Source organism: Vigna unguiculata, chromosome 3 (assembly GCF_037176805.1).
Source record: "Vigna unguiculata cultivar grain cowpea cultivar isolate G323 ecotype 2 chromosome 3, ASM3717680v1, whole genome shotgun sequence".
Lineage (NCBI taxonomy): Eukaryota > Viridiplantae > Streptophyta > Magnoliopsida > Fabales > Fabaceae > Vigna > Vigna unguiculata.
In genome coordinates, this window is record NC_140794.1 from 67,285,673 (window position 1) to 67,297,843 (window position 12,171).

General features: G+C 33.0%; 2 protein-coding genes across 2 annotated transcripts; both read left to right on the forward strand.

Annotated features, from left to right (window-relative positions):
• The first annotated feature begins 2,713 nt into the window (after nucleotides 1–2,713).
• Nucleotides 2,714–4,446, forward strand: LOC114175565 (putative N-acetyltransferase HLS1). Its single transcript, XM_085670239.1, has 3 exons — nucleotides 2,714–2,980; nucleotides 3,163–3,293; nucleotides 3,438–4,446. Exons 1-3 carry the CDS (start codon nucleotides 2,792–2,794, stop codon nucleotides 4,300–4,302), a joined length of 1,185 nt encoding a protein of 394 aa, XP_085526365.1. The 5' UTR covers nucleotides 2,714–2,791; the 3' UTR covers nucleotides 4,303–4,446.
• A 1,165-nt stretch (nucleotides 4,447–5,611) lies between these two features.
• LOC114177207 (Nucleic acid-binding proteins superfamily) lies at nucleotides 5,612–11,836 on the forward strand. The gene is made up of 13 exons (XM_028062471.2): nucleotides 5,612–6,013; nucleotides 6,245–6,431; nucleotides 7,196–7,268; nucleotides 8,074–8,221; nucleotides 8,427–8,536; nucleotides 8,711–8,851; nucleotides 8,936–9,077; nucleotides 9,154–9,297; nucleotides 9,748–9,908; nucleotides 10,010–10,084; nucleotides 10,318–10,456; nucleotides 10,993–11,262; nucleotides 11,421–11,836. Exons 1-13 carry the CDS (start codon nucleotides 5,729–5,731, stop codon nucleotides 11,568–11,570), a joined length of 2,025 nt encoding a protein of 674 aa, XP_027918272.1. The 5' UTR covers nucleotides 5,612–5,728; the 3' UTR covers nucleotides 11,571–11,836.
• Nucleotides 11,837–12,171: the final 335 nt, after the last annotated feature.

Consider the following 12,171-nt stretch of genomic DNA (forward strand, 5'->3'; position numbering starts at 1 on the left):
CTTGCTATAACAGAGGAGTGATTGCTGGTTTCATCTGAGTTTATCAGCAATGATTTTATGCAAGACAATAGAGCTGGGTTGAGGTGTAATTGTTAAGGTCATGAATCATGATCTAGATAAGCTTCATATGCTTATATCTATATATAGTGGCATGTATATATGTGTAGAATCCGAGGTTCTCAGAGTGCCGTTTTCAGGTTATCATTAACAATTTAAAATTATATATATATATATATATATATATATATATATATATATATATATATATATATATAGTTTAAACATATTTGCTATGCATGATGAGATATAAAGACTATATTTAGTGTGGTGGAGCATGCGATATTAATATATGCAAAGCTCTAAATTTTGTAAATTGTCTTGATAGAAAGTATGAATATTATGTGTATGGATTTGGGTAGCCCTTTTGTAGGTTGCAATTTTGAGAGAAACCAATAAGAAGAGACAATATATATAAATGATGCATTTTTTTGAGAGGGTAAAGACTCTATGGGAATCTATGATACACCGACACTTTAACTTGGGTAATGTATCTGTATCCGATATTTTAGGATATTTTATCGATACTTATCAATAAAGTATTTAATTTATAAAATCGTAGTACACTATAACAAATATTTTGAACAATGACCAATTTAATTTAAAAACTAAAGATTATTAACAACTAAAATAGTTTCAAAAAATTATAATTAGTCTCTAAATTGATAATTATAATAGTTTCTATTATGATCATTGGTTTATAAATTGGTCATCAACATTAACTACCAAGATTTTGACTACCAGAATAAGTGATTTATAAATTGATCACTAATATTAGCAACCAAATTTTGGCTACCAAAGTATTTGATCTTTATATTGTTCTTCAATTAGAAGATTGGTCTCTAACATATTGGTAACTAAAATTGGTTATTATTTAAGAAATTTCTTGTAATGGTACTTTATGATAACAATAATTTATATTTTTTATGTTAACAACTTTAGTACATCTAGTTTTATTTTGGATTCACACAATAACGATCATATATTTATTATGTTTTTAAGAATCATTGTTCATTTCTTGATATTCATATATCACATATCAATCATGTATCATATCCTATTATTTTAAAAATAAACGTATCGACGTATCAGATACGTATTGTATCCAATTCAAGTATCGTATCGTGCATCATAGATGGGAAAAAAAAACTAAGAGCCTTGCTATATTGTAATGAAAGAGTACCATAGTAAAGAAATGAATATTTGTCATATTGTGTTGGATTTTTTTTCTACCGAGTACAACCAAAGAGTGTCATATTATATTATATTTTTCTTTTTTATGTTGTTGATCTTGTTTTATACGGGTTGGATTAACTTAATTGTCTTCATTAATATATTTGTTTTTGTTGATAAAAAAAATTATTTCTATAATTTTCTTTCAATAATGTATTCATGAATGAAACCATCATTTATATACATTTTCTTTCAATCATGTATTCATAAACCATCATTTCCTAAACCCCTTGCCAATATTAGAAGCATCGGTGGAATGATATAATGCTATTTATTATATTTTTTCAATAAATGTGTACATTTTTTATTCATCTTATATATAACTTAAGGTAAAGAAAACTATATATAAACACTTAAAATAAAAATTATACTTAAACATATTTTAAATCTACATAAAATTGTAAGTTTCTAATTTTAATTCTTATTTTTTTCATTCTTGTAAACCTTACAAATATTTTTTAATACTTATAGAATAGTTAAATTTTAATTTTAATAATTTATCTTTTTTATATAAAATTAATTCTAAGATGATGAGTTACCTTTAACTTTAAAATCTAAAAAATGTGTTTTTTAATATCATATGTTAACATTATATCATAATATTAATATTCAAATTCGCCACTTTTAAACAAAGGTTTAATTTTTTTTTATTTAATATATAAATAGTAAATTAGCATCATTAAATACAAAAATTTAAATTTTAAAGAAATAAAAAACAGATATTTTATAGTACCTAAACACTTTACTTATACCTAAAAATTATCATACCACACTGATTTTGTACTGTGAAGAGAATAAGATCCGTTGAAAAAATGAACAAGCATGCAGTACCTAAACTAAACCCGGGTCCCCTACGTATCTGTGACAACTCACAAGTCTGGCCACACATGAGTAACCGAGCATCAACATTAACATTAGAATCAACACTTTGTGTGTGTTGAATAGAAATTAAGTTCGTGGAGTTTTATGTCGAAGGACTTGGAAGAGTTGGACACATAACAAATGATTTCTTAGGTGTATCGCAAACGACATTGGTAAGTCATTATCATTTGCTACATGCACATTTTTCAAGTGACAATGCTTGAAGAAAGTAGTGAAAATCTTTATAAGTAGATTCAGTGGATCATTTTGAGAGGTTATTGTTTCAGTTTTGTGGTGCAACCCGTGTAGATTGTGTACTTGTATTTGTCCTAATGGCAACGACTGTGATAAATAGTGTCAGCCTTTACTAATAAAAACTAACACAGGAATGCTATTTTCAACGGACGCATCAAGTTGCGTGTTGTGATAAAATAGTTATTAACACAATATTTTGATCGAGATGATACTAGATCATAGGACATTGTGAACAAACAACCAATGGTTTTTCACCACATATATATAAGGATCTCGAATGAGTTGGATGGTTGGGAGTGAACCCAATCCAATCACAGTAAACTTTCCTAATTTCAGTTCACACACCAGTACATCACTTGCTTCTTTTAGCTAAGGAAGTGTAGAAATGGTTGACACTTTCAGTGAAGAGAGTAGATTTCATATAAGAGAGTTTGATGAAGATAGAGATGTTAAGGTGGTGGGGAAGCTCGAGAGGAAGTGTGAGATTGGAACTAAAAAGGGGGTCTCCATTTTCACCAACATGATGGGTGACCCTTTATCTAGGATTAGGTTCTATCCCCTTCATGTTATGTTGGTGGGTAGCTAATACCCTATCTATATCTTTTTCCCCTTTACACGATTATCTCTCCAAATCCAAACTTGAAAACTTGGGTTCAATTAGTTAATTATGAATATGTTATCTGTTTCAAACACATGCATATACTATACCACATTATGCAGCAGATGGGTGTACTAATGGTATATGTGTTTCCTAAGGTGGCTGAGCTGCTTGAAAGCAAGGAGCTTGTGGGTGTGGTTCGAGGGTGCATTAAGAGTATGCAAACTCCTTCTGAATCATTGCTGAAGATTGGTTGCATACTAGGCCTTAGGGTCTCTCCTTCACACAGGTACTTGATTAATGCTACCATATAATGTACTCAATCTGTTTGATTTACATATGATCAGGATGTAAAACTTTGAACTTGGTATATGAAAAATCAGATTGCAATATGGTGAGTGTTGCACTGAATAATAATACATGATCTATGCAGGAGAAAGGGGATTGGACTGAAACTTGTCACCTCAGTTGAAGAATGGATGCTGAGAAATGGGGTTGAATATGCATTCCTGGCCACCGAAAAGAACAACGATGCCTCTAGAAACCTATTTACCAACAAATGCAAATTTGTGAGTCTCAGCTCACTTTTCATATTTGTGCATCCAATTAGTTTCCCTGCAAAGCACCTTTCCAAGGATATAGAAATCGAGAAGGTAAACATAGACCAGGCAATTTCCTTATACAGAAGAACCCTGATGGCGAAAGAGCTTTACCCATTAGACATGGATAGTATTTTGAAGGAGAATCTCAGCTTGGGCACCTGGGTGAGTTATTACAAAGAGGGAGGGTTACTCAACTTGCAGAGAAAGGAAGACATGATTACCAATGAAATCACAAGCTCGTGGATCATCTTTAGCATATGGAATACTTGTGAGGCTTACAAGCTTCAACTTAAAAAGTCTCAGCCACTTAGGTTTCTTTACACAACTTTAAATCATGCAAGAGACAAAATTTTCCCTTGTCTGAGAATGTCGGTGAGTGACTCACTGTGCAGGCCCTTTGGGTTTCTCTTCCTCTATGGGCTCCACGGAGAGGGAGAGAACCTTGGGGAGCTAATGGAATCCATATGGAGGTTCACATCAAGGATGGGAGAAAGTTTGAAGGACTGCAGAGTGGTTATAACGGAGCTAGGGTTTGGTGATCCACTTGTAAACCATGTCCCTCAAACAGCTTCTATGTCGTGTATCGATGATATTTGGTACACGAAAAGAATTTCAAGCCACAATGACGAAAAGGATGATGAATTGCTGATTAAGAGACAAATCGGGAATGTGTTTGTTGACCCTAGAGATTTTTAGGTCAATAACTTTTCGCGGCTACTTTTGTTGTTGATGCATCTGAGATTGTTTCTAGCATCATGATCTCAGCATATTGAGAATTATGTATACCATTGACTTCAAATTATCTCTTAGTTGAAGGACTACATTTATGATTAACATCAATTCATCATGTCACCCTTTTTTTCTTTTTTTCTCTTTACTTTTCGGTCTTTTCTTTCTCCAACCCAGAGACGAATCATTGATGCAATAGTTTTATATCTCAAAAGATGGATTAAATTGTTGTTTATCATTTGTTGGTTGAACATAAAAGAAAAATTGAAAATACCTTCATGTTTTTCTTGGAATTCATGATGCAAAATCTCAAACAGACTACACTTCCAGAATGATCGCGGTTTATAGCTGAACTTAAAGATACCCAGATCCCTGCTTCAAATAACAGTTTTATTTTATTTTTTCAAAGTTATAACATACTTTCCAATAGATTATAGTTGAAGATTCGACCTTTTTCTTATCACGTTAATGTATGTGTGATACTGTTTAATACTATTCAACACCATTACCCTCATATGGAATCAGATCAGTGTACAGATGCTGATGCAACAGTTCAAGGTATAGAAGATTGACAGAGAGAAGAGAATTATTTGCATGAGGAAAAGTATAAAGCATATTTTAGGTGGATTTAAGTGGTAGTGGGAAAGATTGGAATGATTAATATAGATATACCAAACTATCTAAGGGATATATAATATCAAAGGAATAAAAAAGTAAAGAAAATAAGATAGGAATAATTAAGATGTATAAATATAATTCCTCTCCAGTGCACATATATACTATTTTCGTATATAATTGTACATTGGTTGTAGAGTTTAAAAGAGATAAATTATATAAAACTATAAGTATTTTTTATACCATTAATTAATTAGAAATACTTTGTAATAAGATTATTATATAATTAATAAACTTTACGATAATAAGTACAAAAATTAATGCATTTATAGTAAAATTCACTATAAATATATACAAACATAAATCTGTGCATTAGCTCATAAATATGTCCTTTTTTATTAAGATAATATCATATTAATTATTAATTAAATTAATGTATCTGCACCCAAAAATCTTGATATTTTTACTTTATAGAAAAAAAAAATCACGTTAGTTTATATTATAATCATTCATAGTCCATATAAGGAATCAATTTTAGTTTAAAAAGGGTGCATAATGAGTTTTACGGGCTGTATAAAAAATACAAAAAGACCAGAGCCAATCGGCACCAAACCAACCCTTTGTAGATTTCTTGGGCCATGAGTGGTATGTTAGTCCAACAAACTGTTCCCGCCAAAAAGTGGAAGACCTATTTACAAAAGGGGCATTTTCAATTGAAAACCGCGCCAAGTGACCTATTGTCACCACTTTCTGCATCTGAAAACTCAATAACTCGGGAATGGAGTATCGCGATCATCATTGTTTCAGCAGAAAGTTAGATTCCGCCATGGATGTAGATTGTTGCCAAGAAGATGAAGACAAGGAAGAGGAAGAACTTGATCCATTTCTAAAATTCGTGGAACACGCAAGATCTGAACTGTTATCACTAGAAGGCGATGCAAATGGAGACGATGACGGTTCTGCTGGACTTGGATGGAGTTGGATCGTGTCTCGTATTCTGAAGACTTGCATTGCTTATTCAAGTGGCGTCACTCCCGCGATCTTGCTCTCTGAACTCTCTCAGGTACATAAACTTCTCTCTTCCATTTCTTCTCTGTTTGAATGTGATTTCCTCAGTGCACATGGACTACGGAATTTGTAATCGGTTACATCCTTTTCTTTTGGAATTAGATAGGTTATGTAGCAATTACTGTTCCCTATGAGAATTTGGCTGTTACATTTGCGCGGTGTTGAGTTTAGTTAGGTTTTTTTTGCTGTCTTTTTCTACTTTTCTTATTGTTGGTCTATTTTGAAGGCGTGGAGTGAGCAACGCAGGGTTGGGGCTCCTAAGAAGCAGCTCGAAGTAATCAACCAACTCAAGAAGAATCATCGGAGGACTAAGCTTCCGAACACAGTTACAATTGATTCCATATTCGAAAAGAACTTCCTGTCCTTGAACAGTGTTCTAGAAGCTGTTATCGTTGATGCATTTGTGCTCCCAGGTACTTTGGAATTAAAACATTTTTTGTCATGTGAATATTTTAATGACGGTAATGAACGAATGTGAAGATTTATGTTCTTGCAGTCTGAGTCACGAACTCAGAGTGATCAAGAACAAAGTTGACCTGATGTGCATGAACTTACATTGTTTCCAAGGAATTCTTAGCGCGATGTACACGTTTCCATGATAGGATATGTTCTTCCTAATGATAATTTTAGACAACAAAACTAGCTAGTTTTTAATGAAAATAACTCGAGAAAGAGAGGAAAAACGTGGGAGAGAACTCTGCAAACACATTCTCTAATTTAAATATTTATAATAATAAAGAATGTTCCTAAATCCAAGTCAGGTTAAGGATACCAAATTTAAATGACCAAGTCAAGAAGTCCAAATCTAAGAATAATCTTAGTTTTTAATGAATTCTAAATATTAATTTAAAATATATTTGTGGATAATTAAATAAAAGTGTTAACCTTTTGAAATACTAATAAAACATACAAAAAACTTTACCATTTGCTTAATTAAAGTATTGTTTGAATGAACTTAATTCGTTAAACATTTACAAATAGGCATCGGTTTTGTTATTTTACCACACTTTAACTGCAGTGAAAGTTATTTGGTTAAGGTGTTTTGGAGAAGTAAGTCAAATAGAACCCACTTAGTTGTTATGTTCAAAATTTGATATCTGATAGAGCCCACAATCATCCATTGATTCTTGTATGTGTTAATTTTTGTTTTGTAATGATTGATGCTTGCCATCTGCAGGCACAAACATTCACATGCTTATATTAGGGGATTATTGGAGCTCCAATACCATAGATCTCTACCTACACCGCAGGTAATTGAATTTAACGAATAAAGGTCTGACTCAATTTTGTAATTTGATGCATTGTTAATAAAAAATTTACCGCTATGCCTGCACTGACAGCTGGCTTTTCTTCTTCGTTCACTTTACATGGCTTGTTTCTCTTGCTACTGAAAGATATGGAAACCTGAAAGTACTTAAAACTTTGGTACCTTTTTGTTTTTTTTTTTTACTTAAGTGAATCGTTTCTTCAACTTGTTAGACAATCTGACGGTAATGATGTTTAAGAAGATAGTCGGTCTTTTACTGTTGGCTCATTCAATTGTTTATCGCTTTAAAAGCTCTTAAAGTTTCCAACGACTTACATTTTTTAAATGTTTGCACGAAATGCAAGTAGTGAGTGTGGATTTAGCTCCTCTTTTCCGTTTGAAATATGTAGCAATATGTAGCAAGCTATGATACATTAATATTTTAATTTGGATCATCCATGTTTGATATTTTAATATTTTTGTGATGATAATAATTTATAAATTTGTTATGTTGATAACTTTAATAAATATGATTTTAATTTGGATTTATACAATAAAAATCATATATTTATAACATTTTTAAAAATTATTGTATATTTTTCAATATACATATATCATATGTCGTATTTTATTATTTTCAAAATAAATTTGTCGACATATTAGATACGTGTGATATCCGATATAAGTATTGTATTTGTGCTATATAAGTATTGTATTTGTGCATCATAGCTACTAAGTAATTTGAAATCAAAACCTTGGCATGTTTATTTGCAATTTCATTTAATATTGTGTCATATTTTTTCCAACAGATTCTATGACCTGGCAGGCATGCAAAACGGAATTCTGAAGCGAGGGAGGGAGATTTTTCTCACTGGTTGCTACCTCCGAACTGCCACTGGAGGTTCTGGACGTGCACGTCTTTTGCCAACAGAGTATCTTGTGATTCTATTGGATGAGGTAACGTTCAAAGTTTGTCCCAATACGAATTTGTGGTAATTTTCTTGGATCATTGTTGTTGCATATGCAAGTAGTTCGAGTTTGGAACACATCATGTGCTTCTGTAGACTAGTTCTTCCTTTTCGGTGTTTCTGCTACACCTAAAAGATAAGATTCATGTCAAGTTTTCGTGATGGTAACTCTTTCATTTTCTTCAAAACCATAGAATCAGGATGATGATGCAATGCTACTAGGAGCTCAGTTTTGTTCAGACTCTTTCTCTTCAATTTCTCTTGATGCAGTGAACGGAGGGGCTTCGTATTCCCTTTATGCCCGGTAAACTACATGCAGTTATTGATGTGTTTATCCAAAAAAAGTGGTGTTATCTTTTCACATTTTGCGATGATAAAATGCCATGCTTGATTTTACTTTTTGTGCAAAGATGCAGGTGCAGGTTAAAGTTTCAAAGTGTGTACTAGTCCATTAATATTTTCTTATATTGATTTATAGGATTGAAAAGATCGAATCTTCGGAAGTTCAAGGGAAGTTTGGAATCTTACAAAGAAAACAGATTACTCTTGTTGACGGTGATGGTGTTGTAATAGAGTTTTTCTTGTGGGGTGAGCAGATTCTCCTGGCCAACCTTTTCAGGTGAATTCTTGCGGTGATCAGACTTCTGAAGCTGAATAATTCTTTTCATGTTTGTGTGACATTCATTTTTTGGGGATTATACAGAGTGGGAAGCATGCTTGCCCTGGACAAACCATATGTTGCCAGTTCAGAGGACTGTGATGTCGAGACAAGTGAAGGGTTTTGTCTCGAATACGGAAGTGAAACACAGTTATATTTGGTGCCTTATATTCAACATGAAGAACAGGTGATTTGTGGATTTCTTATTGACATAACTATTGTAGTTGTCAAATGGAGAGAATATTAACAGCTGTGCCAATTAGGTGTGCGTAACATTGACTCCAAATCGACGTCACGGTTCACGGCCCTTGGGTTCTTGTAATCCCAGTCAGGATCTCAAGGTTTCTCAAGTTAGCTTACCCCGTGATTCTCAGGGGACCATTGATTTCAGTAATTATCCTTTTAGGGTGAGTTCTTTCTCTACCTCCCCTCTAAAGAAAATTAAAGGATAGTTTTTCCTTATTTTCTATTTGTTCTTAATCTGAATAGCTCTCTCACTAGTTATTTTACTTTATTCATGTAAGATATTTATTTATTATATTGTCAGCCTGCCAATAACCGGTGTTTGATTTTATTATTGGCTTTAGTTTAGCAACACAATTCTGATACCCTGCGTGAAATTTCTGTTGCCCGATAAATTATGTAGGTCTCTATTGATTCAGTATTCAGTGGAATGTATATAAAATTTGCCCTGTGTGGGCCAATAATACAAAAGGATGCAATGGAAAAATGTTTTATTCACTGTTCTCTTTTATATTTAATATTTACACACTATCTTATGTGCACTGCTTCCAAAGGTGTGCTTGTGTATCTTATGGTTGATTACCTAACTTTGTTACCTGTGTGAAGTTTTGCAGTCATTTGTGGTCGACCTTCGTGACAAGATGACGGGTATCAGTCTCTATGGTGTTATTACAGATATTATCAAAGAAGAAAATATCAAAGAAACTGTTTTCTCTTTAAGAATCGCGGATGCTAGCGGAGAAATTTGGACAAAGCTTCATTTTGCGAGATTTTGGTATTAAACAGTATAAGGAAACCGGTTAACATGTTTCTTTGCAGTTGTAAATATTCTTTTCTTAGTGCTCTGCGTCCTCATTCTTATAATATATACCGCAGGTCCTTAGGAAGAGTGAGTCTCGGTCACACTGTATTCATATCTGGCTTGACATGCTCAATGTCGAAACAAACATGGTGAGCGCATCCAAGTTCAAAGTTAACATTAAAAACTGATGCACATGGCCAGTCACCACATGAGAAAGACAATTGTGAAAATTGACAGAAAAAAATGAAAGTCTTTGAATACTTCAAATTGTTGCATAGTCCCCCTTTCCATCATATCGCCTGCTCTACCTATTTTATCTGCCTGTATTGATCCCTTTTCGTGGCTAATATATCCGCAATACAATTGAATGTTTCATTGACAGTTTGGAAGTATTATGGTTTGAGAAAGGTATTGGAGCTTCTTTCATCAATCTCAGTTGCTTACCAGCATTGATCTACTCATCTTGCCTTCATAAGCTATCGCGACTCTCTGATATTTCTGACCAGACTAGCTACGCACAAGTAAGAATAACGTATCAGTATGTATTATTTGAATGTCTACTTGACTTTTTTCTTTTATGTTTCAAATTACGGCGTCTTCTTGTCACTAGTGTCTTCTGTTTACAATTTTCTGACTAATCATTAATTATAGCTGATGCAACATGATACTATATACAGAAAATATTTTTATTTACTAATATAAGACATCTGGCAACAACCTTAGCTACTTTTTTTATTGTTTGAACTCTATATTCTCTGTTACTTTGCTGCATGCAAGTGCTCAACCCTAATGAGTTAAACACGAGAGGTTATTGACATGTTCCTCGAGTGTTCGTAGTTGGATGGTCTTCACGAATTATTGTTCTCTAAAAAAGTATAGATCCAGACATTTAAAATAATAGGATTACATAAATAACATATCGCTTTATTATTATACGTCAAAAAATTGAGCTCTTGAATACAGTTCCGAAACTTTCCATGCCTATCCTTTTTACAGTATCTCCGTTATTTTATTGTTTATTCACAAATTCTGATAATTTTCCTTATTATTGTTGAAGGTATGTCGAGTCTCGCTTGATCCAATTCGGTATTATTACGTCAATACACGATTTTCACATTCTCTATGTGGTCATTTTGTGAACAAGATGCCTGATGGGTCGGTGAAATGCTGCTTTTGTCATACAATTTCTGATGCTACGCTAGTACGCACTTTTCATCTGAAAATTACTCTTGTGGATGAGGGTACGAAAGTTTTGGCATGGTGTACAGGTCAAACTGCTATGGATTTGTTGCAGATAGCTCCTGAGGAGTTTTATGAACTTCCCGAGGTAACATCTTAAACATGATATCCCTTTCCCATTGCAAGCAAAATTGAGTTTAGATAATATAAGAAATCGCGAATTGTGAGCTTGAGCAATGCTATAACTAATATCACTTCTATTCAAAAAAATTTGGTTCTCAAAGAACACATTATTTTTTATTTCAGGAAGAGCAATTAATGTATCCTTCGTCGTTAGAAAATGAGAGGTTTATGGTTGCATTGGTAAAGTGTAAGCGAGATGGTTGTTTGATAGATGGCCTCTCGCCAGACGATTCAGTTTCGTGGGAAATCACTCGTGCATATAAGTGTGAATAATTGTTGAATTCAGAGTTGTAGTGGCACTGGGATTGCAATGAAATTGGAGTCGTCCTTGCACTATCATATAATGGAAGCCTGGAAGGTATTTCGTGAAGAACCCACCTCATGCATCCTGTCTAAAGGAAAGTCTAATGATCTATTGTTCAGCCCGAGTATTGCTGTATATTTTGAGTGAATGTTTCAAAAGATTAATATTACATTTATTAATTAATTAAAAATTTGATTAAGTGATTATTTAAATAAAATATTTGCTTTCGACTTATTCTCATACCATTCTTTCATTATAGAAGTTTGAAGAATTGAGTTATAACTCCCCCGTCATTCTCATTCTCTTTTCCTTTGTGACTTTTTTTACTTTAATTTTGTTCCAAAATTTTATTGGGGGAGTGATATATTTTGAAGAAATTGCGTATTGCTGGATAAAGATCTTTTAAAGCACTGATTAAGGGGCCACCAGGTTAATTGTTTGCGATTATAGATAACATCATGGACTAGATTTTATTTTAAATCCATGCACGTCAGAATTATGAATGGATAAAGTATTGTACTAATTTTATTTGGAACGATCATACACTTGTAATTTTAAAATTTGGGTAGG

Excerpts from the sequence above, each read along its gene's own strand:
- LOC114177207 (XM_028062471.2), top strand. The coding sequence starts at position 5,729 with ATGGAGTATCGCGATCATCATTGTTTCAGCAGAAAGTTAGATTCCGCC. Across the intron at positions 6,432-7,195 it reads TGATGCATTTGTGCTCCCAG|GCACAAACATTCACATGCTT; the intron begins GTACTTTGGAAT and ends TGCCATCTGCAG. Across the intron at positions 9,078-9,153 it reads ATATTCAACATGAAGAACAG|GTGTGCGTAACATTGACTCC; the intron begins GTGATTTGTGGA and ends TGTGCCAATTAG.
- LOC114175565 (XM_085670239.1), top strand. The coding sequence starts at position 2,792 with ATGGTTGACACTTTCAGTGAAGAGAGTAGATTTCATATAAGAGAGTTT. Across the intron at positions 2,981-3,162 it reads ATCCCCTTCATGTTATGTTG|GTGGCTGAGCTGCTTGAAAG; the intron begins GTGGGTAGCTAA and ends GTGTTTCCTAAG. Across the intron at positions 3,294-3,437 it reads AGGGTCTCTCCTTCACACAG|GAGAAAGGGGATTGGACTGA; the intron begins GTACTTGATTAA and ends TGATCTATGCAG.